Source organism: Rutilus rutilus, assembly GCF_951802725.1.
Source record: "Rutilus rutilus genome assembly, chromosome: 2".
NCBI lineage: Eukaryota > Metazoa > Chordata > Actinopteri > Cypriniformes > Leuciscidae > Rutilus > Rutilus rutilus.
The window spans coordinates 3,114,486-3,134,221 of NC_140210.1; the positions used below are offsets into that span (position 1 = coordinate 3,114,486).

At 37.4% G+C, this 19,736-nt stretch overlaps 2 protein-coding genes across 4 annotated transcripts in view; both read right to left on the reverse strand.

Moving 5' to 3' along the window:
* The window catches only part of LOC311285435 (CD48 antigen-like), a 78,556-nt gene extending 69,038 nt beyond the window's left edge, over nt 1-9,518 (reverse strand). The window contains exons 1-10 of one of the 3 annotated variants that reach the window (XR_014626354.1): nt 9,327-9,518; nt 7,935-8,003; nt 5,651-6,110; nt 5,463-5,565; nt 4,810-5,380; nt 4,539-4,714; nt 4,358-4,454; nt 4,184-4,272; nt 4,003-4,099; nt 3,514-3,918 (exon numbers count right to left, since the gene is read on the reverse strand). Coding sequence is in view for 1 of the 3 variants with exons in the window: in XM_084401091.1 (XP_084257217.1) it covers nt 9,327-9,390 (64 nt within the window). In the remaining 2 variants the exon portion in view is untranslated. Of the gene's footprint in view, nt 1-3,513; nt 3,919-4,002; nt 4,100-4,183; nt 4,273-4,357; nt 4,455-4,538; nt 4,715-4,809; nt 5,381-5,462; nt 5,566-5,650; nt 6,111-7,934; nt 8,004-9,326 lie in introns of those variants that run through there. The other 2 variants (XR_014626355.1, XM_084401091.1) reach the window with 2 other exon arrangements.
* A 149-nt stretch (nt 9,519-9,667) lies between these two features.
* LOC311286879 (uncharacterized protein) lies at nt 9,668-19,640 on the reverse strand. Its single transcript, XM_084403326.1, has 6 exons — nt 19,458-19,640; nt 18,658-18,966; nt 12,848-13,114; nt 12,149-12,227; nt 11,755-11,791; nt 9,668-10,099 (listed from the first exon to the last, which is right to left on the reverse strand). The coding sequence occupies exons 1-5, from the start codon at nt 19,633-19,635 to the stop codon at nt 11,776-11,778; spliced, it is 849 nt and encodes a 282-aa protein (XP_084259452.1). The 5' UTR covers nt 19,636-19,640; the 3' UTR covers nt 9,668-10,099; nt 11,755-11,775.
* Between the last annotated feature and the right edge of the window lie 96 nt (nt 19,641-19,736).

Genomic DNA, 19,736 nt, shown 5'->3' on the forward strand with positions numbered 1-19,736 from the left:
CGGTATATTGCGACACCCCTAGTACCAATAAAGCCTGATTGCATCGGTTTGGTTTTGTCAACTCAAAACTAATCCTGTAACCCCGAGGTTATCCTAATCCTGTAACCGTTAACTGGCTGCGTCCGTATTTCCGTAAAAAATAAGGTGAATACTAGCCTGGGTTTCCCCATGCTGCCTTGAGCGCAGCGCGGTTTTATTCACGCTGCTAGGCAGTCTGGATACCATGGACAAGATTTTCCCCTCAGCTAGGGAACCAATCACAGAACGGGGAGGGAGCAGCAAGACGATGACGACATCTATGCGACACACCCGAAGCAGATTGTTTATATCTATGGATCAAACATGACAGACGTAAAAATATATGCATAGTTTTAGGAACACATCTACAAAAATATGCCTGTATGCCTGCAAGTTGATAAAATCATTTAAAATCCACGTCAGTTTATTTGTGCCCACGCGCCACGCCCTCCCAGGATCTATAACGTTACCTAGGCTACTTTCACTTTAAAAAATTCTTCATAACCGCACGCACGATCTGCTTGCAGTCGTCGAGATAGATGCTGAGGAGTTGAAGAAAATAATAGCTAGTGGAGATTGTAAAGTTGTCGACAATACGTCATCAAAAATCAAGTCCAGTGTGTGGGAGAAATTTGGAGTTATCTGAAGAAAATATTGTGAAAGGCTTTGCTGCATTTTCGTGTTGGATAGCCGCAAATGTGGAACTTCATCCCTGAGGAAGCACGCAGAAACTGTGGTAACAAAGCAGTTCTATCGAACGGTATTTTTCATATTTAACACTGTTAAGTAGGCCTATGTGTGGTGTGCAGGGCGTGTTTGAGCCCAAAATGGTCAAATGTAGGCTAGACGAAATTGCGTGGCATATAGTGTTGTAGCCGCGTCTGTTCGATTGGTAAAATGTTATAAGGCTACTCAGTTTTGTTGTAACGTTAGCCATGTTCTTCATGTATCGGCCTTTTGACAGCTTCGGCTGAAGTTGTCCTTGTGTTAATTGTCGTGTAATAACTTCTGAATGACCTGGCAATAAACATTTTTGTAAGTGTGTCTATAATGTGATAGTCTATACTGATTTTATGTCGGGTGTCGGTGTCGGTTCTATTTTAAGCGGGTCGGGTGCAGATTTTAATTAGTGCTGCTGTAGGGAAACGGGTCGGTGCGGTTTTAAGCACTGCGGGTGCGGATTTACTCTGGTGTACACATAAATCTCTGACCCATCGTCGTCTTCTTCGTTGAATATCTGTCGCACTGTATACGTCATCTGGTATAATTGAAACGATTGGCTATGAGCTATGTACAGGTGCATTTGATAGACATTTGTAGCGCCCAATAAACGGCTCTGGGCATTCGTAAACCACGCCTCAAATACGAGAAAATGCACATGTGGTTCCCAGACCACGTCTCAAAGAGAAAGAGGTCTGACGTTAGCCAGGCTAGGTGAATACAGCAGTGCAGAGATGGTTTCCGCACCGAGTCCATTGCTGTGCTGCAGGCGCTGAATAAAAAGTGACAGCGCATGGTTCGTGGTCAAAATTAACACAGATTGACATGAAAATATAATTATCTGTCAGGTATGTGAGAGAGAGGGCCCAAATGCGATATGCAGCACAGGGGCGGACTAGCCATCTGGAGCACCGGGACTTTTCCCGGTGTGGTGAAGTGTCCGGTCACTCTGAAGTGATGGGTCCGGGCTGAGGACCCAAGCAATCCGATTGGTTCAAAGCACGTTTTATGGGTAATCGCTTTAGTGCCTGGTTACAAATCATACAAAATCACTTTATTATTGAAGACTTTTGTACTACGTTATAATGAGTCATTAATGTATTTAATGTATTTTAAATTAAACGTTTCATATACTAGTATTTAACCGAAGCTATAGATTGTGAAATTAAACATTTCTCGTTGTTAGTGTGTTTTTTAGTTAGCTTAGATAGTAGCATAGCATACAGCTAACGTTATCCGACGATCGTGCTATGAGCTTTACCTGAGCTTATACTGCACTGATACTGCCTTAACGTATTCACAGTAATTCGTAGTGCAATTATAATTGTGTCATTATTTGTTATCACAATAATCAGCGCAATATGTTACAGGTACACTTCTATTTATTAAAAGAGACATAAAATAATGTTTATTTGTGTATATTACTATTTTTCTTATTAACAGTTTAGACATTTAAATAAATTACAGAATGCTAGCTATGTTTTGTGTGTATAAATATTAATTGGTTGTCAAGCCTTGACGAAAGAACAGTATAATAAAATTATAGAATCACAAATCTTAATGTAATCAAACTACTTAATTCATATACTAATCTTTTATTTTAAAGAAATACCATTTTTAAGTATGTATAGGGCATAATATGGGCAATAGGGCATAATATGCTTTTTTTATTACAAGCATGTCATTTATGTACTAATGCATATGATTTATGGCATAATTAATTCTTAATACAGAACATCATACAACACAATAACATTTAATGTAATAAAATTAGTGAACCAAAACTTGTATAAAATTTTAATTAAATTACACAATACAATACATAATGAATTCAACTGAATTATGAGATGTAATGTATTACATTTTTATTAACACAAAACTACAAGCAAAATGCACATCGTTTTAGGACATTTATAGAGCTTTTAAAAATACACAACAATACAAAGCAGCTTTAAAGGGATAGTTCACTTTGAAATTAATTTTTGATATGTTTTAGCTTACCTCAAGGGCATCCAAGATGTAGGTGTCTTTGTTTCCGCAGTAGTTTCAATTTTGATATTTTTAGGTCAAACCGTTCTTGTCTGTCAGTCATATAATGCAGGTCGATGGTCACTGGCTCAAAACACAAGTCCAAATTAAAACAATTCCCCACGTCCAAATGAAACAATTCTTTATATTTATATGTTATATGTTATATTTATATGAAACAGTATTTATATGTTATCTCTTGAAAACAGCACACGTCCAAATGATCTGACGGCGCGGGCGGGTATAGATATATACATAGATGTCGCCTTGGCTACGGTTTCGTTCCAATGAACTGCAGTAGCGAAGGCGACATCTAGTGTATACATCTATACCCGCCAGCGGGCGGGTATAGATATATACACTAGATGTCGCTTGGCTACGGTTTCGTTCCAATGAACTGCAGTAGCCAGGGCGACATCTATGTATATATCTATACCCGCCCGCACAGTCAGATCATTTGGACGTGTGCTGTTTTCAAGAGATAACAACGATATAAATACTGTTCGTTTTCTCACACAAACCGCTCGTTTCGTGTCTTAGGCCATCAATGTGTACTTATGATGGGGAATTGTTTCATTTGGACGATGGGGAATTGTTTTAATTTGGACTCTGTGCTTGTGTTTTGAGCCAGTGACCATAGACCTGCATTATATGACTGACAGACAAGAACGGTTTGACCTAAAAATATCAAAATTGAAACTACTGCGGAAACAAGAGCACCTACATCTTGGATGCCCTTGAGGTAAGCTAAAACATATCAAAAATTAATTTCAAAGTGAACTATCCCTTTAAACAGACATACTTTTGTATGTCTTTACTTTCCTAAATACTTTTGTGATAGTCCTCTGGCTATACATTGTGAAGATTTAAAAACAATTAATGTTGAGTTAGCTGTGTTTAAATATTTAATGAACTGTAAGGTTAAAGTTTTTTGAGAACTAATGAGACACAAATAGATGCAGTGTCTTTTGCTGTATGAAAAGTCAAATCTTTAGTTTGAAGTAAATTCATGTTGTATATGCAGTCAATTCTTTGTGGAACCATTCTAAGGCCTAGATGATGCAGTCAGTTGATTTCCCCTTTAGATGGTGGGGTCGTGACCTGGTAGGCGAGGAGGCTGGACTAGGTGTCATGGACTGGCTTGAGGGAACTCTGCAAAAACACACAAACATCCTGCAACACGTCATGTGCAACTGTACACTTGCAAAGTCTTTAGTGCTATGGAACATCACTCACTGTTTTTACTTTGATATGCAAGCCCAAAGGTGCAACGCAGCAGAACGTAGTTAGCTCGTTGAACCTGGTGTCATGGATGGACTGGCTTGAGGGAACTCTGCAAAAACACACAAACATGCTGCAACACGTCATGTGCAACTGTACACTTGCACAGTCTTTAGTGCTATGGAACATCACTCACTGTTGAAATGCAAGCCCAAAGGTGCAAAGCAGCAGAACGTAGTTAGCTCGTTGAACCTGGTGTCATGGATGGACTGGCTTGAGGGAACTCTGCAAAAAACACACAAACATGCTGCAACACGTCATGTGCAACTGCACACTTGCACAGTCTTTAGTGCTATGGAACATCACTCACTGTTTTTACTTTGATATGCAAGCCCAAAGGTGCAACGCAGCAGAACGTAGTTAGCTCGTTGAACCTGGTGTCATGGATGGACTGGCTTGAGGGAACTCTGCAAAAACACACAAACATGCTGCAACACGTCATGTGCAACTGTACACTTGCACAGTCTTTAGTGCTATGGAACATCACTCACTGTTTTTACTTTGATATGCAAGCCCAAAGGTGCAACGCAGCAGAACGTAGTTAGCACGTTGAACCAGGGATGTTGTGACATTAAAAGGCTATTTTAATGACATACTCCACAAGATAAGATAAATCAGCCCAAAAGTGACTGAAACCTTCAGTTCGTCTCAGTATTATAAGGCTGATCTGTACAACAAAAGATTAAAAAAATAATAATTACTTAATGAGTTAGTTCACCAAAACATATAAAAATCAGCCATCAGTTTCTCATCAATGCTTACCTCAGGAATCATTTCACACATTAAAATGTCGATATGTTCAAGCTTTTTGTCCTTCTTTTGCGCAAACACAATGTTGTCGATGTGTCCTAGAAGTTCCTCAACATGTGCTGACAAGGCTGGATGAAAGCTCTTAGGTTTTGCCATTTTCCCAGTCTTCATTTGCCACCATTTGTTCCACGTGGGTTTCAGTGAGCCTTTCACAATTCCTTGAAACAACAACTGAAGAAAAAATTGAGTATAGCAAACAATATCTAGCCATTTTAAATTTTGTAAAGTCTTATATGTACCTGAATTTCAGTATCACTGACAAGAGAACAAATTCCTTTTTTTTCCACCTCCTCGACTGTCCTATATTTTAAAAATCATCGATCTACTTGATTTATTAAACTTTTAAGTTGATTTATATGAATGAGGACACACATTTTACACATACCTTTTATACGTCATATGCTGAACAGCATATGCTGCCATTGATGATGCGTGATATCTTCTCAGATGCCACAGATCGTCTCCCTGTATCACCTGGTTTTTTTATAGAGGTCCATTTGTCCCTCACCTCCATTTCTGCCATCTAATGCAATAAACACAGTTGTTAAAGTAAAGTAGATAAAAATAAAATAAAATAAATAAATAAAAGAATTTATTTAACTTACTGTACAAACCAAAACCCCACAGTTGTTAGAGTCAGCCAGCCTCCACTGTTCTGGGTACTCAACAGTCCATTTCCCCAAGTCCCAAGTATTTCGGAAGGCATTGCTTTTGTGCAAAAGAAAAAATTAATTAATAAATGTACATTAGTAAATAAAGATAACAATTTTGACATTTACAAAGCACATAATACCATAGTATAGTCAGGTCCATCGCAGAAATTGACTTGTAGTTGCCAGTGGGGTCGTAAACTTGAATACGATTCAGCAAACCATCCAAGACCTTTACTATATAAACAGAAACTGCTTTAACCAAAGTAACAACTGTTGAGTAAAAATGTATTTTTTTAACCACACATACCCACAAAATGAAGTGGTTTCCCTTTTCGGGGCTCTGTCCACCAACAATTCTTGGAATAAGGACTGTGTCATTCTCATCAAGGTCCTTTAAAATATTTTTAAGTAAGGAAGTAAATGTGTCCCCTGCCCTTGAAATTTATTTAATAGATTTTCATTTACCTTCAGACAAGAAATGTGACTGTCATCCACATGTTTCTTGATAGTGAAGGATCGCCACCAGAGCACGAACATGTGCACCTGTAAAGCAGTTCCACCATGGGCTTTACAGAGCTGTGCAATCCTTGTGTCAAGAATCTAAAAGAAATAGTAGATTTCAATAAAATGTTGTTGAATAATATAAGAAGTACAAATAGGAGGTTCGTGTACAAACGCCCATACAAATAAGCTGCCATTGGACGCATATGGAGGTCTTGCCTGAGTCCCAAAATTTCTCCAATCATGCATTCATGTCTATGTCTCAGCACCCTCTAACAGAATCCACGGTTTCGAGAATATCCGAGAATATTATATATAATATAATATAATAATAATTATTATATAATATATATTTTTTTACCTACAAGAGTCTCCTAGGAAAGAAGGAATGGTTGGATATTCCGGAGCATCTTGGCATTTCTCACTGACCATTGACCATCTTGGTTTGGAGAAAAAAAAAAAATCGAAACACAACGGCTTGCCACTTGGTTGCAATGTATAGGATGATGCACCAGGGTCCAATAAAGAGGCTGATGTGCAACTATGCCATCAAAACCCGTGCAAATTTAAGCAATTTTTTTTTTTTAATAGCTGTCCACTGTAGTGACCACTATGCATGAAAGGGTTAATCCATATAAAACAGCGCTTAATCTTGCAAAGTACGTTTTGGTGCTACTGCTATCATTACGTTAGTAATTCATTAAGTTAACTATAAAGTGACGCTATGTTGTAGATTGTTTTCATAGTTATGTGTGAACTTGTGTCTATGTGTGGTTGCATTAGTTGCAGCCTATAATTTCAGTTTTATTGATCAATAATAGCCATTATAAAAGCAGCCTAAAAGGTATAAGAAGCTATACAAGTCAAGAAATAAATTAAGTAAAACGATTCAGTCAAACATAAGTCAGCAGGCTACAACGTCACAGATAAATAGCCTAAATAATTTAATGTTATATAAAATTATGAAACTAAAACTTCGCCCTCAGCCAAAACGATTTGCCAGGGAACAAACAGGGCCGGATTAACAATTTCCTGTGCCCTGGGCAACAAGACTCAAGGCCCCCGTAGTTAGGGGGGTTCGGGGGCATGCTCCCCCGAGAAAATTTTGATTTCTCTGACCTACATATGTGCAATTTAGGACTTTTGAAGGCCAAAAAATTATAAGAAATAGGCTAGCTTTAAAACCTTGTCATTAGATTATTTGTCTGCTCTCTCCTCATCTTCATATTTCTTATTCTCTCAGTATTCTTATACTGGCCTATTTCTACCTCTCCTAAAGCTGAACTTTGACTGATAGTCTTTTCATTTTCGTCTGTGTCAGTGACGAAAATAAACATAGGCTCAACTGATATTTATACGTTTTATGAATCATTTTCTTAGACATGTTAATTTACTCAAGGCTACCAGGAAAGCTGTATAGCTGTAAAGTCAGTATTGACATTAGGAACCTTCTGCAAGCTTTGGGATTTGAAAACGTCTGTTTTTAAATGTTAAAAGTAATTTTACAAATTATAGACTACGTTTAACGCAGTTGGTGGAATTGGCAGACGTTCCCTTAAGCATTGTGCGCTGTGGAAACGCGTCAAAGCATTCTCAGGTATAATTATGCAGCATTAATGCACGAATGATTTTGAACTAATATTTCATCATGTCGATATACAATGGTCACATAATGTTAAAACTAATCTTGCTATTGATATCTTTGTTAGACTACCGACCCTATAGAACAAATGTCCTGCTAATATCGAAACTGAAACGAACTTTACCGTGCTCAACCAGCGGGAGTGCATTTCACAAATTAGTAATCGCTGGCGTTCAGCGGGGAGGGAGGAAAGTCGTGTGAACCCGCGTAGATACACTTTATGCAGTGAAGAAGATCGTAAAGAGTTTGATAACTTTATTAAATTTCTGTGTATTTCCTACCTGTCAGGGCCCCATAGATGTCATGGGCCCATGGGCAAGTGCCCAGTTGCCCTAATGGTTAATCCGGCCCTGGGAACAAATTATAGATTAATGATATCAAAGATCGTACACGATCGATACACAAGACGAATTATATCTCATGTTTAACCACTAGACTAGAGACATAAGCCAGCGGTAGACTTCAGCATCTCTAGCCGAGGTAAGGTTGTTCCAGGCGGGATACATGAGCGCTGAGCACCTGGTGATCCCTTCGATCTCACATCTCCGAAAACGTCAGATCAAATTTTTAAATAAGCGCTATCTGTATAAACAAACAACATATTTGAGATTGAAACAACTACATTAGCGACTGAAAAACTCTTAAAACTACATTTCGTGACACATTAACAGTAGTATTTTTAAATTTCGCGGTCTTTCTCCTGCTATTGACGCAACTTGAGATTTTAAATATTAGCTATAGAATATACACAATTTACATATACAATATACAATTTAATTTAATCTTACCTTGCATATAGCAGCGGGATTTAGCATTCTACATAAGGCTACCACATAATAACACTAAAACAGCTCACGTTAGCTACAAGTTATCGCAAGAACAGATTTAGATCAGGCATACTAGTGGCATACTAATTGGGTCCTCAGCCCGGACCCATCACTTCAGAGTGACCGGATACTTCATCACACCGGTGGGCCGCTGGCCAATGTGGGCCAGCCCACCCGGTACACAAACATCTTTTTTTTTTTTTAATGACGTAAAAATTTAAATGATTTGCAAAAATGAAAACTGCTGCTTCTGTGTAGATGAGAGAATCAAATGCGCGTTGTGCACACGCTACATTGATTATGGCCAAGCATACGCCCTTAAAATAGCATATGAATAACATGCGCAACGCGCCACTGACTTTAAACTGTTTTTTTTTTTCGGTCAGTGGCGCAATTGTTTTCTAAACCTGTAAAATAGAACGTTTGCGCCGGAACACGCCTCCTCTTTGCGCTGAACCGCCCCGGGGAGCGCAAGTGTATTTCTTAGTTAACCAACGTGCGTCTGTGGAGGGAAAAGTCCGCTGTGCGCGGGTGCAAAATAGGAATGAAACATGCGTCGGTGTACAATGTCAATTGCGCTGGGTGCAAGATAGGGCCCCTTGTGTGATTAATTTATATAATCTCCTCCCGCCATAAATGTTGCACCCGAAAGGAAAACTCATGCAATAATGGTCCACCGCACAATAACCCTGTCCATCTTTTTCAGAGCTAATTTTTCACAGCGTGTAAACAACGTTTTTTAACGCCAAAAGAGGGTTTGCACTGAAGGAAGCTGTTAGTAAATCTGACCCTAACTGTTTAGGTTTGCCAAGAACGGTTATTTCCATGAACACGTTAATAACTCACCTGAAACAGCTCCTGTGGTGAAGAACACAACGATGGAGATCAACGTCAAGAGTTGAAGTGACATTTTTGTTAGAAAAAGTAGCCTACACTTTATTCACTTGTCTTCGAGACTTTGAGAGACACTCAGAGACACAAACACACCGAGGCGTGGTGTAAGAACAGAGGAAGTTTGAAAACGCCTGCATTGTGTTGGACTTCCACTAGTAAAGAGTCACTGCTGCCATCTTACGTTCATTGCAAATGTGTGAAATTAATGTCTGGCACAACACAAGTGTGTCTGCTTCCAGCAAGACTACAAACCACAACCATAATGCATGAAAAATAACCACACTAGATGCATTCACATTTTACACAGGATTTTATTCAAAGTGATACACTGCATTCAATGTTTACTATTTTATTGGTTCATGTCCCTTTATCAAACTCATCATATTTTGGATGTGAGCGCAGAACAATCCCTTTGCCTTTTTAGCTTCATGAAACAGAATTAAATGCATTCTCTGCTTTTCTCCACAAAAGAAAAATGAATAGATGATTTGTTTATTCATACGCTACTCTCTGTTTGGTGCCAGTAAGATATTCTCATCTTGTCCCTCCTTGAAAAAGTGTTTGCATATTTAACCATAGATTTATATATTCAGAACCAGAGGAGACAGTAAAAGTTCTGAAGGCACAGGCGGTTAAGAGCAGATGCTTTAGTAAAATGTGTCGAGAAGATCCACACGTTTGAAGGTTCATGATGAGCATCAGTCATTCACTCATGAATGTCATTTCTGAGGAGAAAAAAAAATAACTGTAAATAATGCTCGTTTTTAAATGTACATTATAAAAAAAACATACAGTATTAGTTCCTTGGATGCTGATTGGTCATGAAACCAACAGAACTCATCAGCTGGGTATATCACCAGTGTCCGGGACCCCCCCATAAGCATCAAGGGACCCCCCCATAAGGCCCCAAAAAATTACCTCGGGTGGTCCCCTGGTTTTTCATTAAACCTAAAATAATAGAAACATCATTTATAATGTAATTTTTTTTTTAATCAAAGTATTGCGCAGCCGCTTCGCGATTTGCATCTAAAAAAAGACGCTCAAGTGCGCCACACGCTGTTATCTGAAGGAATTTACAGACTGTTGAATTTATAAACAGATACATTTTTTATTTATCGTGCCATTTATACGCCAAAAATAGTTGTTGTTTTTTTGCGTGTAAATGATACGCACTGCAAACTCCTTGGGTAGGATTAGGGGTGTAGAGTACGTGCGTATTACACGCAATAAAGTGTGTATCATATGCACGCAAAAACTATTTTTGGCGAATAAATGGTACGAGAAATAAATTTCGTGCTATAGATAAGCACTTTCACGAGAGTCTGGCAGAGTGGATCCTCATTTTCACCTCACAATGACAGTAAGATAATATTTCTTTCTTTTATGATTGTTTGGTAATTTACTGATCTGAATAGAATTTCGACATTAACGCTTGTCCGGGACACATGCGTGTGTTTTTTAAGGGACAAGTGAAAGAGAATTGTACTTGCCCAACCGGACAAATGCCCTGATTAAAACAATTTTCAATATCAAAAAAATAAAATAAGAAATAACGTACTCGGTTACTAACGTAACCTCAGTTCCCTGAGAGTAGGGAAAGAAATGCCCTTTGTAAAGCTAAATAATGTGTTTTCCAACAGTGATGTAATGAAACATTGACAATTTAAGTTTGAAGGGAGTAAAGCCTCTGTTTATAGGCTGGAAATGTAATTTTGACAAAAGAAGAACTTTTATTTTAAATAAATCTTAATTTGAAATCAGCCTACTTCAGTGTGATATTTTATCATATTATCATGCTTAACACTGAGAATTTGAATAATTGAAATGTGATGATCAGATGCAGATATCTAAATCAGAGAATATCATAGGTTCGGGAGGTTTGCGGGTGGATTATTTATTTTTAACAGCAGATTCGGGGGACTCAAAGTGCACCAGATTAATGAATTTATCTTTAAAATGAACAAAATTTTCTTACGGGGGGCCATGCCCCCGGACACCCCTAGAGGTACCGAGCTCCACCCACAAAAATACTGTGGGAAACACAGTAGGCTATATGATGGTCTACGAAAAATACACATTTAATTATCTTATTAAAATACATGAACGGGATTTTAGCACCTACGCCTCATTTTGAGCCAGGAAAAACCCGGATTATTACATAGATTTTGGGTGGAGAAAAGTCTTTGTTCATCAATTATGCACAGAGTTAATGCTCAGCTGCAAAAACATGTTCTGAAACATTAAAAGTTAAGTAAATGAAATTATAGTATTATATGAAATAAATAAATGAAAATATGTACATTATTACGTTTTTTTTTTTTTTTCTATAATGTTGCATACAGTAAAGATTTCCCACGAGGAATTAAGAAAATACACTTACTCTAATAGTGTGTCTCTCAAGCTAACAGCAGAAACACCTTAAAAAACAACAGTGACAAATGAATCATTTACACTAGTCATTTACAGTCAACATGAAATTATAATCAACCCTATTTATACCAAACACACATTTTTATTTTTTACTGTGAATGATTAATGAGCTGCTGACAAAATGAAGGTACACATTCTGCCATTTTTCACAATTTAATAAATTCCCAGATACAATCAAGTCCTGCCTTACAATATCTGCTCTCACAAAGAATGTGACATAATGGAAGTAAAGAAGGTTGCAAATGGCAAATTTCCTCAAGTTTGGGGCAGTGGTTCAAATGCTGTGTTGAGCAAATGATAAAGAAACACATTTCAAATGTTCGAAAGATTAAATTCAGTCTTACCATATAATCAGGATCAAGAACAGGACCCCAGCGATGAAAGGGACGACAATTGCAGTGACTAATACTGTGTTTGAATCTTCTGTAGAAAAAATAGGTTATCACAGTTGGCATGAAATGAAAAATCACTTATAGATAGTTATAGATCCTATTCGATTTTTAAGGTTATTAATTAATAAGGGAATTATTAAATTGTATCTTGCATTACTGAATTATAGCATTACCTAAATGATAGAATAAATCCAGACACATAGCCTACTTTACGTAAGTATGTGAATGTATGCAAGCACTGGCCAGTATGAAAGCTTGTTTCTTCCACGAAAAACAAAACAAAAACAAAATTGTAATTTTTTTGTCTCACAATTCAGACATTGTGACAGTGAGTTTTTATCTCATAATTCAGAGACAAAAGCCAGAGAAATAGGTAAAGTCAGAAATACAAGATTTAAACTCGGAATTGTGAGAAAAAAGTTAGAACTGAGAGACAAACTCGCAATTGAGAGAAAATAGTCAGATGTTTGAGATATAAACTCGAAAATGCACAAAAGAATAAAAGTCAGAGGTGTAATAAACTCAGAATTGTGATAAAAAACGTCAGAAGTGTGAGATATACTTCGAGATATACTTTGCGTACTTGTGTAAAAAATGGTTGTGGCCTGATGATATCCAGTAAGGTGATTAATGTTATTACTTTAGTCTTACCATCAAACAGATCTCTCTCATACACTGGATCACTGGTCTCCTCGTTCACTGCGCTCTTCAGTGTGCACATGTGGGAGTTCTCTGGGTTACCGCTCTTGGTCACTGTTAATACCCTCGTATTACGATCTCGTCGGTACAGCGGCTCTCCAGCTGAGTTCTTCCAGATGACTGTACTTTCAGCGGGTCCATCATCATCACAACTCAAGGAACATTCAGGAACATCTTCAAATGTGCACTTTTTTTTAATATAAGGTTTGCGGACAGGCTCTGTGAATTAAGATGAAAATGAACATGTATTATATATTGTCACGATTACCAGTGAGAGTGCCCAGCATTACCACCAGAGGGCACTCCACCTGGACTATTGTCATTCCCTAATGAAACTACATTTCCAAACTCTCTGCCTGGACTCACCATTCCTGATTACATCCACCTGTGTCTCATTACCTTGTTTAACTCACCCTATAATAGCCTGGGTTTCACATTCATTCCCTGCAAAGTCTTAAGCGTGGAACACACCAAGCCGACACTGACGAACTAGCGCTATGGATGGGGAAATGAAGCCTCATGAATCACTGAGGCTTTCCCCTGACTATTCCGGGAAAAGATTCAAAACTTTGAGAGTGTCGAGAACAGCGCCATCTGGTGCTTATTTAAAATACAGAAGCCTGTGTTAGAAGCTCTGGCAGATGAAGAAACCACAACACACTCCATAGTTTCAATGTTATGCAGGGCCGCGGGAACCACCCTGCAGCACCCCCTGTTTTCACAGAATTGTAAATGAAACGCATATGTTTGTTCATTAAAATTAATTAATTTTTAGCATTTAGTCATTTATTTGTAATAAACACTTTAAGTGGGCTATTTAAAAATTGTTATTTATATGTTAAATTATCTTTTTTAAAACATAAGCGCAAAGTGTTATGTAATATTGTGTGTGTGTGTGTCGAAAGAATTTGTCCGCAGCTGCTCAAAAAAAATAAAAAATAAAAAAAAAAACACTGTCAGTGTTTTGTAAGGAACAGGCAAATATGTATAATATAGGAGGAGACATTTTAATTGTTTACTAATAAAAGTAAAGAGAGAAATGCACATTTCATACAAATTACATAAGCAGCGTAGTCTGTTTTCTTTCGTTTTGAATTGTTCTGCTTAAAAGTAGACATTTCAAGCTATCTATATGTCTCAGGTCTGTGAGGCAATAGGCTACCTAGTTATAGGCCTACGCTGAGTTTCGGTTCATTTATGAGACAAGCTCCAGGTTCGCCAGCGCCTCCGTGTCCTGATTATCTATTTTCTAATAGCCTATATTTACTTCTTATTTATTAAATCCAGACAATTGGTTGATGAAACATCGATTAAAATTAAGATACAATTAATACAAAACGAAATTAAATTTAAAGACAGGCTTTGTGCTTTCAGTTTGAGGTCAGTTTAAAACATTCTTTTAGTGCCGCTTTAGAGCGCTCACGTCCGTAGCAGAGAACTGTCTGTAACATTTTTTGTGAAATAAATATTTAAAAAAAACTGCGACTTAGTCCAGTGTGACTTAGGCTATATATGTTTTTTTTCTTCCTCGTGGCGCATTTCTTTACTGATATGCGACTCCGGAGCGACTTATAAAATAGGCTACGGTAAGTTATTTCTTCTTTTTGTGCAAATGTCCCATAAAGTCCCATCCTTTAAGGATTAATTTATGTCCCGTTGACCGGTCCATTGCATTACGAATAAAAGCAGAATGAATAAAGTCAAAAATGTGATGTGCAGTCAGGTGGTTTGAGTGTGTGGGCATTTTTTTATGAGTTTTATAGTCTTGATATTGTTTCTTATTCAAAAGTGGTGCCCTCTTCCCGCGGCCCTGATGTTATCTGTACAAATAGAAGCCTTACATGTTTGTGTTTGATTTGTTCATTAAATAAATTCATTTTCTCTCCTCACAAACCAATCAACCAGACTGAGCCAACAATGACTCGTTAAATAAGATCTAGGGTATGAGCCTTCTGACACCCAAAGCGAAACGCGCACGTGATTGGACAGAAAGTGAGGCTTTGTTTGTCGTCGATCACGTGACTAAACCAATGCACATCCCGATACGGGGCTTCACTAGAAATTAGGCTTGATGTCATGCTGATGTATGTCAAAAATCTCTCGCGAGCGCAAGGCGGACGTGTCGGATTCTGCAGTCGAGCGCAGTTGCTCTCCACTGACTGCGCTGATCAAAAGCATGATGTGAAACGACTTACTGACGACACAGCTTAATGCTCATTGGTTTAAACAACCGTGATGTATTGTTCTGTTTTAAAATGTTTGATTTTAAAACTCTGATATCATGTTTTATGTGTATACGTTATGTGTGAATATTCCCAAACTATCTGACAGTGCTATCTCTATGGGTTATGCAATGTAATTTTTATAAAAAAAAAAAAAAAAAAAACATATGTCTGTATATTAAATAAAAAAAGAATGATAAACGTATTTGGAATGGAATTAAATAAGTAGGCTACTTTCATTATATTTATTTTCATATAAAAGCAACAGAACTTAAATTCCATCCAGTTTATTAGCAACACTGTGCACGAGCGTAAATCCCGTGAATCCCGCGATATCCATCTTTGATCTCGCAGGTGTCAGATCCGCTGCGAGAGGAGAGATCTGTCCGGCTTTCCTGCGCTTTTTTCACTCCTCCCCTCACTGCAGCCGCCGACTCTCGCATACATTCCAGGCGAGGCAAGGCGCATCTCAAACAAGCCTATTGTGTCGCATGTGCGATACGCACATCGAAGCTTCAGTGTCATACGTAACATCACTAACTAGCGCTGATGAAAGCCGACTGTGTTGTCGCCTCACGTCGGGTAAAAAGCTGCACTTGAACACACCGAGAGAACTACTGCCGACTGTTAGCTAGAATGCGCGTTCTCGCCGTTCTGCGCCTGCGTGTGAATGAGACAACTGTCTATTTCTGCAGATATATTAGTCTATATTCGTCATTCAAAAAGGGAAAGCGACGCTGCCGGCTGCAGATACACAAACCGTAAACAAAGCAGTGCGTGCTTACCGTTTTGAATATAATCCTGCTAAACACTTTCTTTATTCCACTCCTCTCATGTTAATATTCTTCAAAGAACACTCAGGTAAGATGACGTAACATTAGAACAGCGTCTACCTGTACCGTTTTGACTTTGCTCGCTGTTTTGCTATTATTCTTGTGCACTGACTCGTTCACTAAGCTGAACAGCCCATCAGAGTTCCCTCTTTCACCAACGGCCCGACGCCGATTCAACATGTCGAATCGGCCGAAAAAAAAGCTGACGAGGACCAATACTTCGATACTGGTTTTCGATACTGGGTGTGACCACCATTTGCCTCACGCAGTGCAACACATCTCCTTCTCATAGAGTTGATCAGGTTGTTGATTGTGGCCTGTGGAATGTTGGTTCACTCTTCTTCAATGGCTGTGGGAAGTTGCTGGAGATTGGCAGGACCTGGAACACGCTGCCGTATACATCGATCCAGAGCATCCCAAACATGCTCAATGGGTGACATGTCCAGTGAGTATGCTGGCCATGAAAGAACTGGGATGTTTTCAGCTTCCAGGAATTATGTACAGATCCTTGTAACATGGGGCCTTATCATTCTGCAACATGAGGTGATGGTCGTGGATGAATGGCACAACAATGGGTCTCAGGATCTCGTCACGTTATCTCTGTGCATTCAAAATGCCATCAATAAAATGCCCCTGTGTTCATTGTCCATAACATACGCCTACCAATACCATCTGTGAAGAGAACACCTCTCCAAAGTGCCAGACGCCATCGAATATCGACTCAAGTCGGTTACGACGACGAACTGCAGTCCGGTCGAGACCCTGATGAGGACGACGAGCATGACGAGCATGCAGATGAGCTTCCCTGAGTCGGTTTCTGATAGTTTGTGCAGAAATTCTTTGGTTATGCAAACCGATTGTTTCAGAAGCTGTCCGGGTGGCTGGCCTCAGATGATCTTGGAGGTGAAGATGCTGGATGTGGAGGTCCTGGGCTGGTGTGGTTACACGTGGTCTGCGGTTGTGAGGCCGGTTGGATGTACTGTCAAATTCTCTGAAACGCCTTTGGAGATGGCTTATGGTAGAGAAATGAACATTCAATTCACGGGCAACAGCTCTGGTGGACATTCCTGCAGTCATCTGGCATCGTGTTGTGTGATTAAACTGCACATTTTAGAGTGGGCTTTTATCGTGGCCAGCCTAAGGCACACCTGTGCAATAATCATGCTGTCTAATCAGCATCTTGATATGCCACACCTGTGAGGTGGATGGATTATCTCTGCAAAGGAGAAGTGCTCACTAACACAGATTTAGACAGATTTGTGAACAACAAGAAATAGTCCTTTTGTGTACATAGATAAAGTCTTAGATCTCTGAGTTCAGCTCATGAAAAATGGGGGCAAAAACAAAAGTGTTGCATTTATAATTTTATTCAGTGTATATAAATATATTATACTGATATAATATACTTATTCTGATCCAAATGTTCATCAAAAGGTAAATATGCACCCAATATATTGTATATGTTGTATGTAACTTATAATTATTAATTTTAATAAAAAAAATCATTTATTTTTATTTTATTTATTTTATTAGTTTATTTGTCAGGGACAATGTACAAAATACATTAATCTTTCGAAAAGATGTTTTGTACCAGAATTAGCAAAAGCTACTTTCCATCTGTAGTCCCCGGGCAGGTGCACAATATTAAAACATTAAATAAATAAAAAAACGAATCAAAAAACCATAACATCCTAAAATATATACAACATAGTCAAAAACATTTACTTCAATATTACATTTGTAGACTTTAAATGAGCTGATGCTGACACAGCTGGTTATCGATGATGTAATTTTTTAAGTTTCGAGAGAAATTATTCAGATCCACAGATAATTTCAATCTGGGAGTTGATTCCATTGTTTAATGGTTTTATATGAGAAGGCTGTCTGTGCAAAGCATGATTATTGCAATTATTTTAAGTATCTGTGTATTGCAGGGTTATTATCATTAATCATTTTAGTGCTTCAAATTAAACTTAAATTTAACTTACATTTTTGTTTGCCACGGCAACATTCCTAATTTCCAATTAGTTTAAGTATTTCTTCTAATATTTATATTTTATTAATTTATATAATATTTCAGCTTTATTTCAATTAACAGAAATGTTTTTAACAGTTTAAGTTTTGGTTAACTGGAAAACTAAAATAAAAATTATTCAAACCCAATATATATATATATATATAAAAAAAAGAATAACTTGACAAGCACAAAACAAAAATACTAAATTTATTCAAATAAAATAAAAAATAAAATAAATCAAGATATAAAATAAAAATGTTAGATGAAAAACTTAAACTAAATGAAATAAACTGAAATATTTTTAAGTCGAAGCACTAAATTATAACTGGAAAACTAAATAACTAAAACTTATATACCTAAAACTTAAAACCTAAAAGCAATATTGGAAAAAAAAGCACAAAGAAATTACAAAAATACTAAATATCTAAATAACTAAGATTTAAATAAACATGAAAAATAAAAATAAAAGCTAATTCACAATATAATAAAACTATATAAAAAATACTGGTGTATTTTTGTCCGTCAAAAAGAAAATCATAATTTGAAATAATGTGTTAATGTTTAAATACATTTTTGTTATATGACCCAGAACGAATACATTAGTTGTGTTATTACTAAATTATTTCTAACACAGCTGTAATATTAATAATTATGATGATGAAAATTAAATGTGCCAGTATTTTGGCTCACCTATAACAGTCAGAGTGAATTGTTTTCTTTGCTCTTTACTGTTGATGTCGAGGGTATAAACACCAGTGTGTTTGAGCTGTAGATTTCTTAAAGAGAGTTCTCCATTGTGTTTCTCCAGGCTCGCGTGGGATCTGAATTTGGGGTTGGGAATTTCAGTGCTGTCATCCTCCCGGTCCCATTCAATGACCTTCACAACAACTCCAGCATTGTCTCTGTGTTTCCATGTGATGCTGGTGGTGCTGGGAGACACAGATCCAGACACTGGAGTGAACGCAGTTTCACTATTCACCGCTTTCATCACATTATCACCTGAGAGAAATTATATATTAACACATTATATAAACTTATAAGCAAGTTTGACATTGCATAGTACTTTTTTTTTTTTTTTTTTTTTTTTTTAAACAACATTAAAAAGAATTTTCATTGTTTTAACAGCCGCTTTGTTTTCAAAATATTTTTTTTATTTTAAGATTTAAGATATTCAATCAAATTCACAATGCAATGGACTTTTGTGGTTGTAATTTTGAACCACTCTTGAAACCCCAAGGCACCAATTTAAACATGAAAATACAATTTAAGAGGTTTGATTTTTAAAGTGAAGACTTCTTACACTAAAAATGACAAAAATACCCAACCTTTTGGACATGTATGAGTAGTACTATGATTTTCTCAAGCTTTAAGTATCTTGGAGTGTTTTGCAAATGCCAAATAATCATTCAGTACCATGATATAACTTTCTGATATCATTACCAACACAGCACTTGTATGTATTTGTACTAAAGTCTGAGGTATTACAGTACCTGAAACGACTTCGCAGATGATCAAGATCCAGAGAAAATGAGAACATCTGAAGAACATCTTCACACTGCTTTTCTTCTTCTCTTTCGATCTTCTTGGTTTTGTGTTAGTGTATAATCTAGTGAAGGCATGTAACAGAGCTGTTGTCTGTCTCGAGTCTGTAGGTTGGGCTGGGTTCATGATCTTTCATGCCCTGGCCTCTTGTGGCAGAAAGGAGGAAGGTTCAATGTGAAATGAACTTCACCGAAAATACAAGAGAACCTCTGCTTGATTGTGTGACA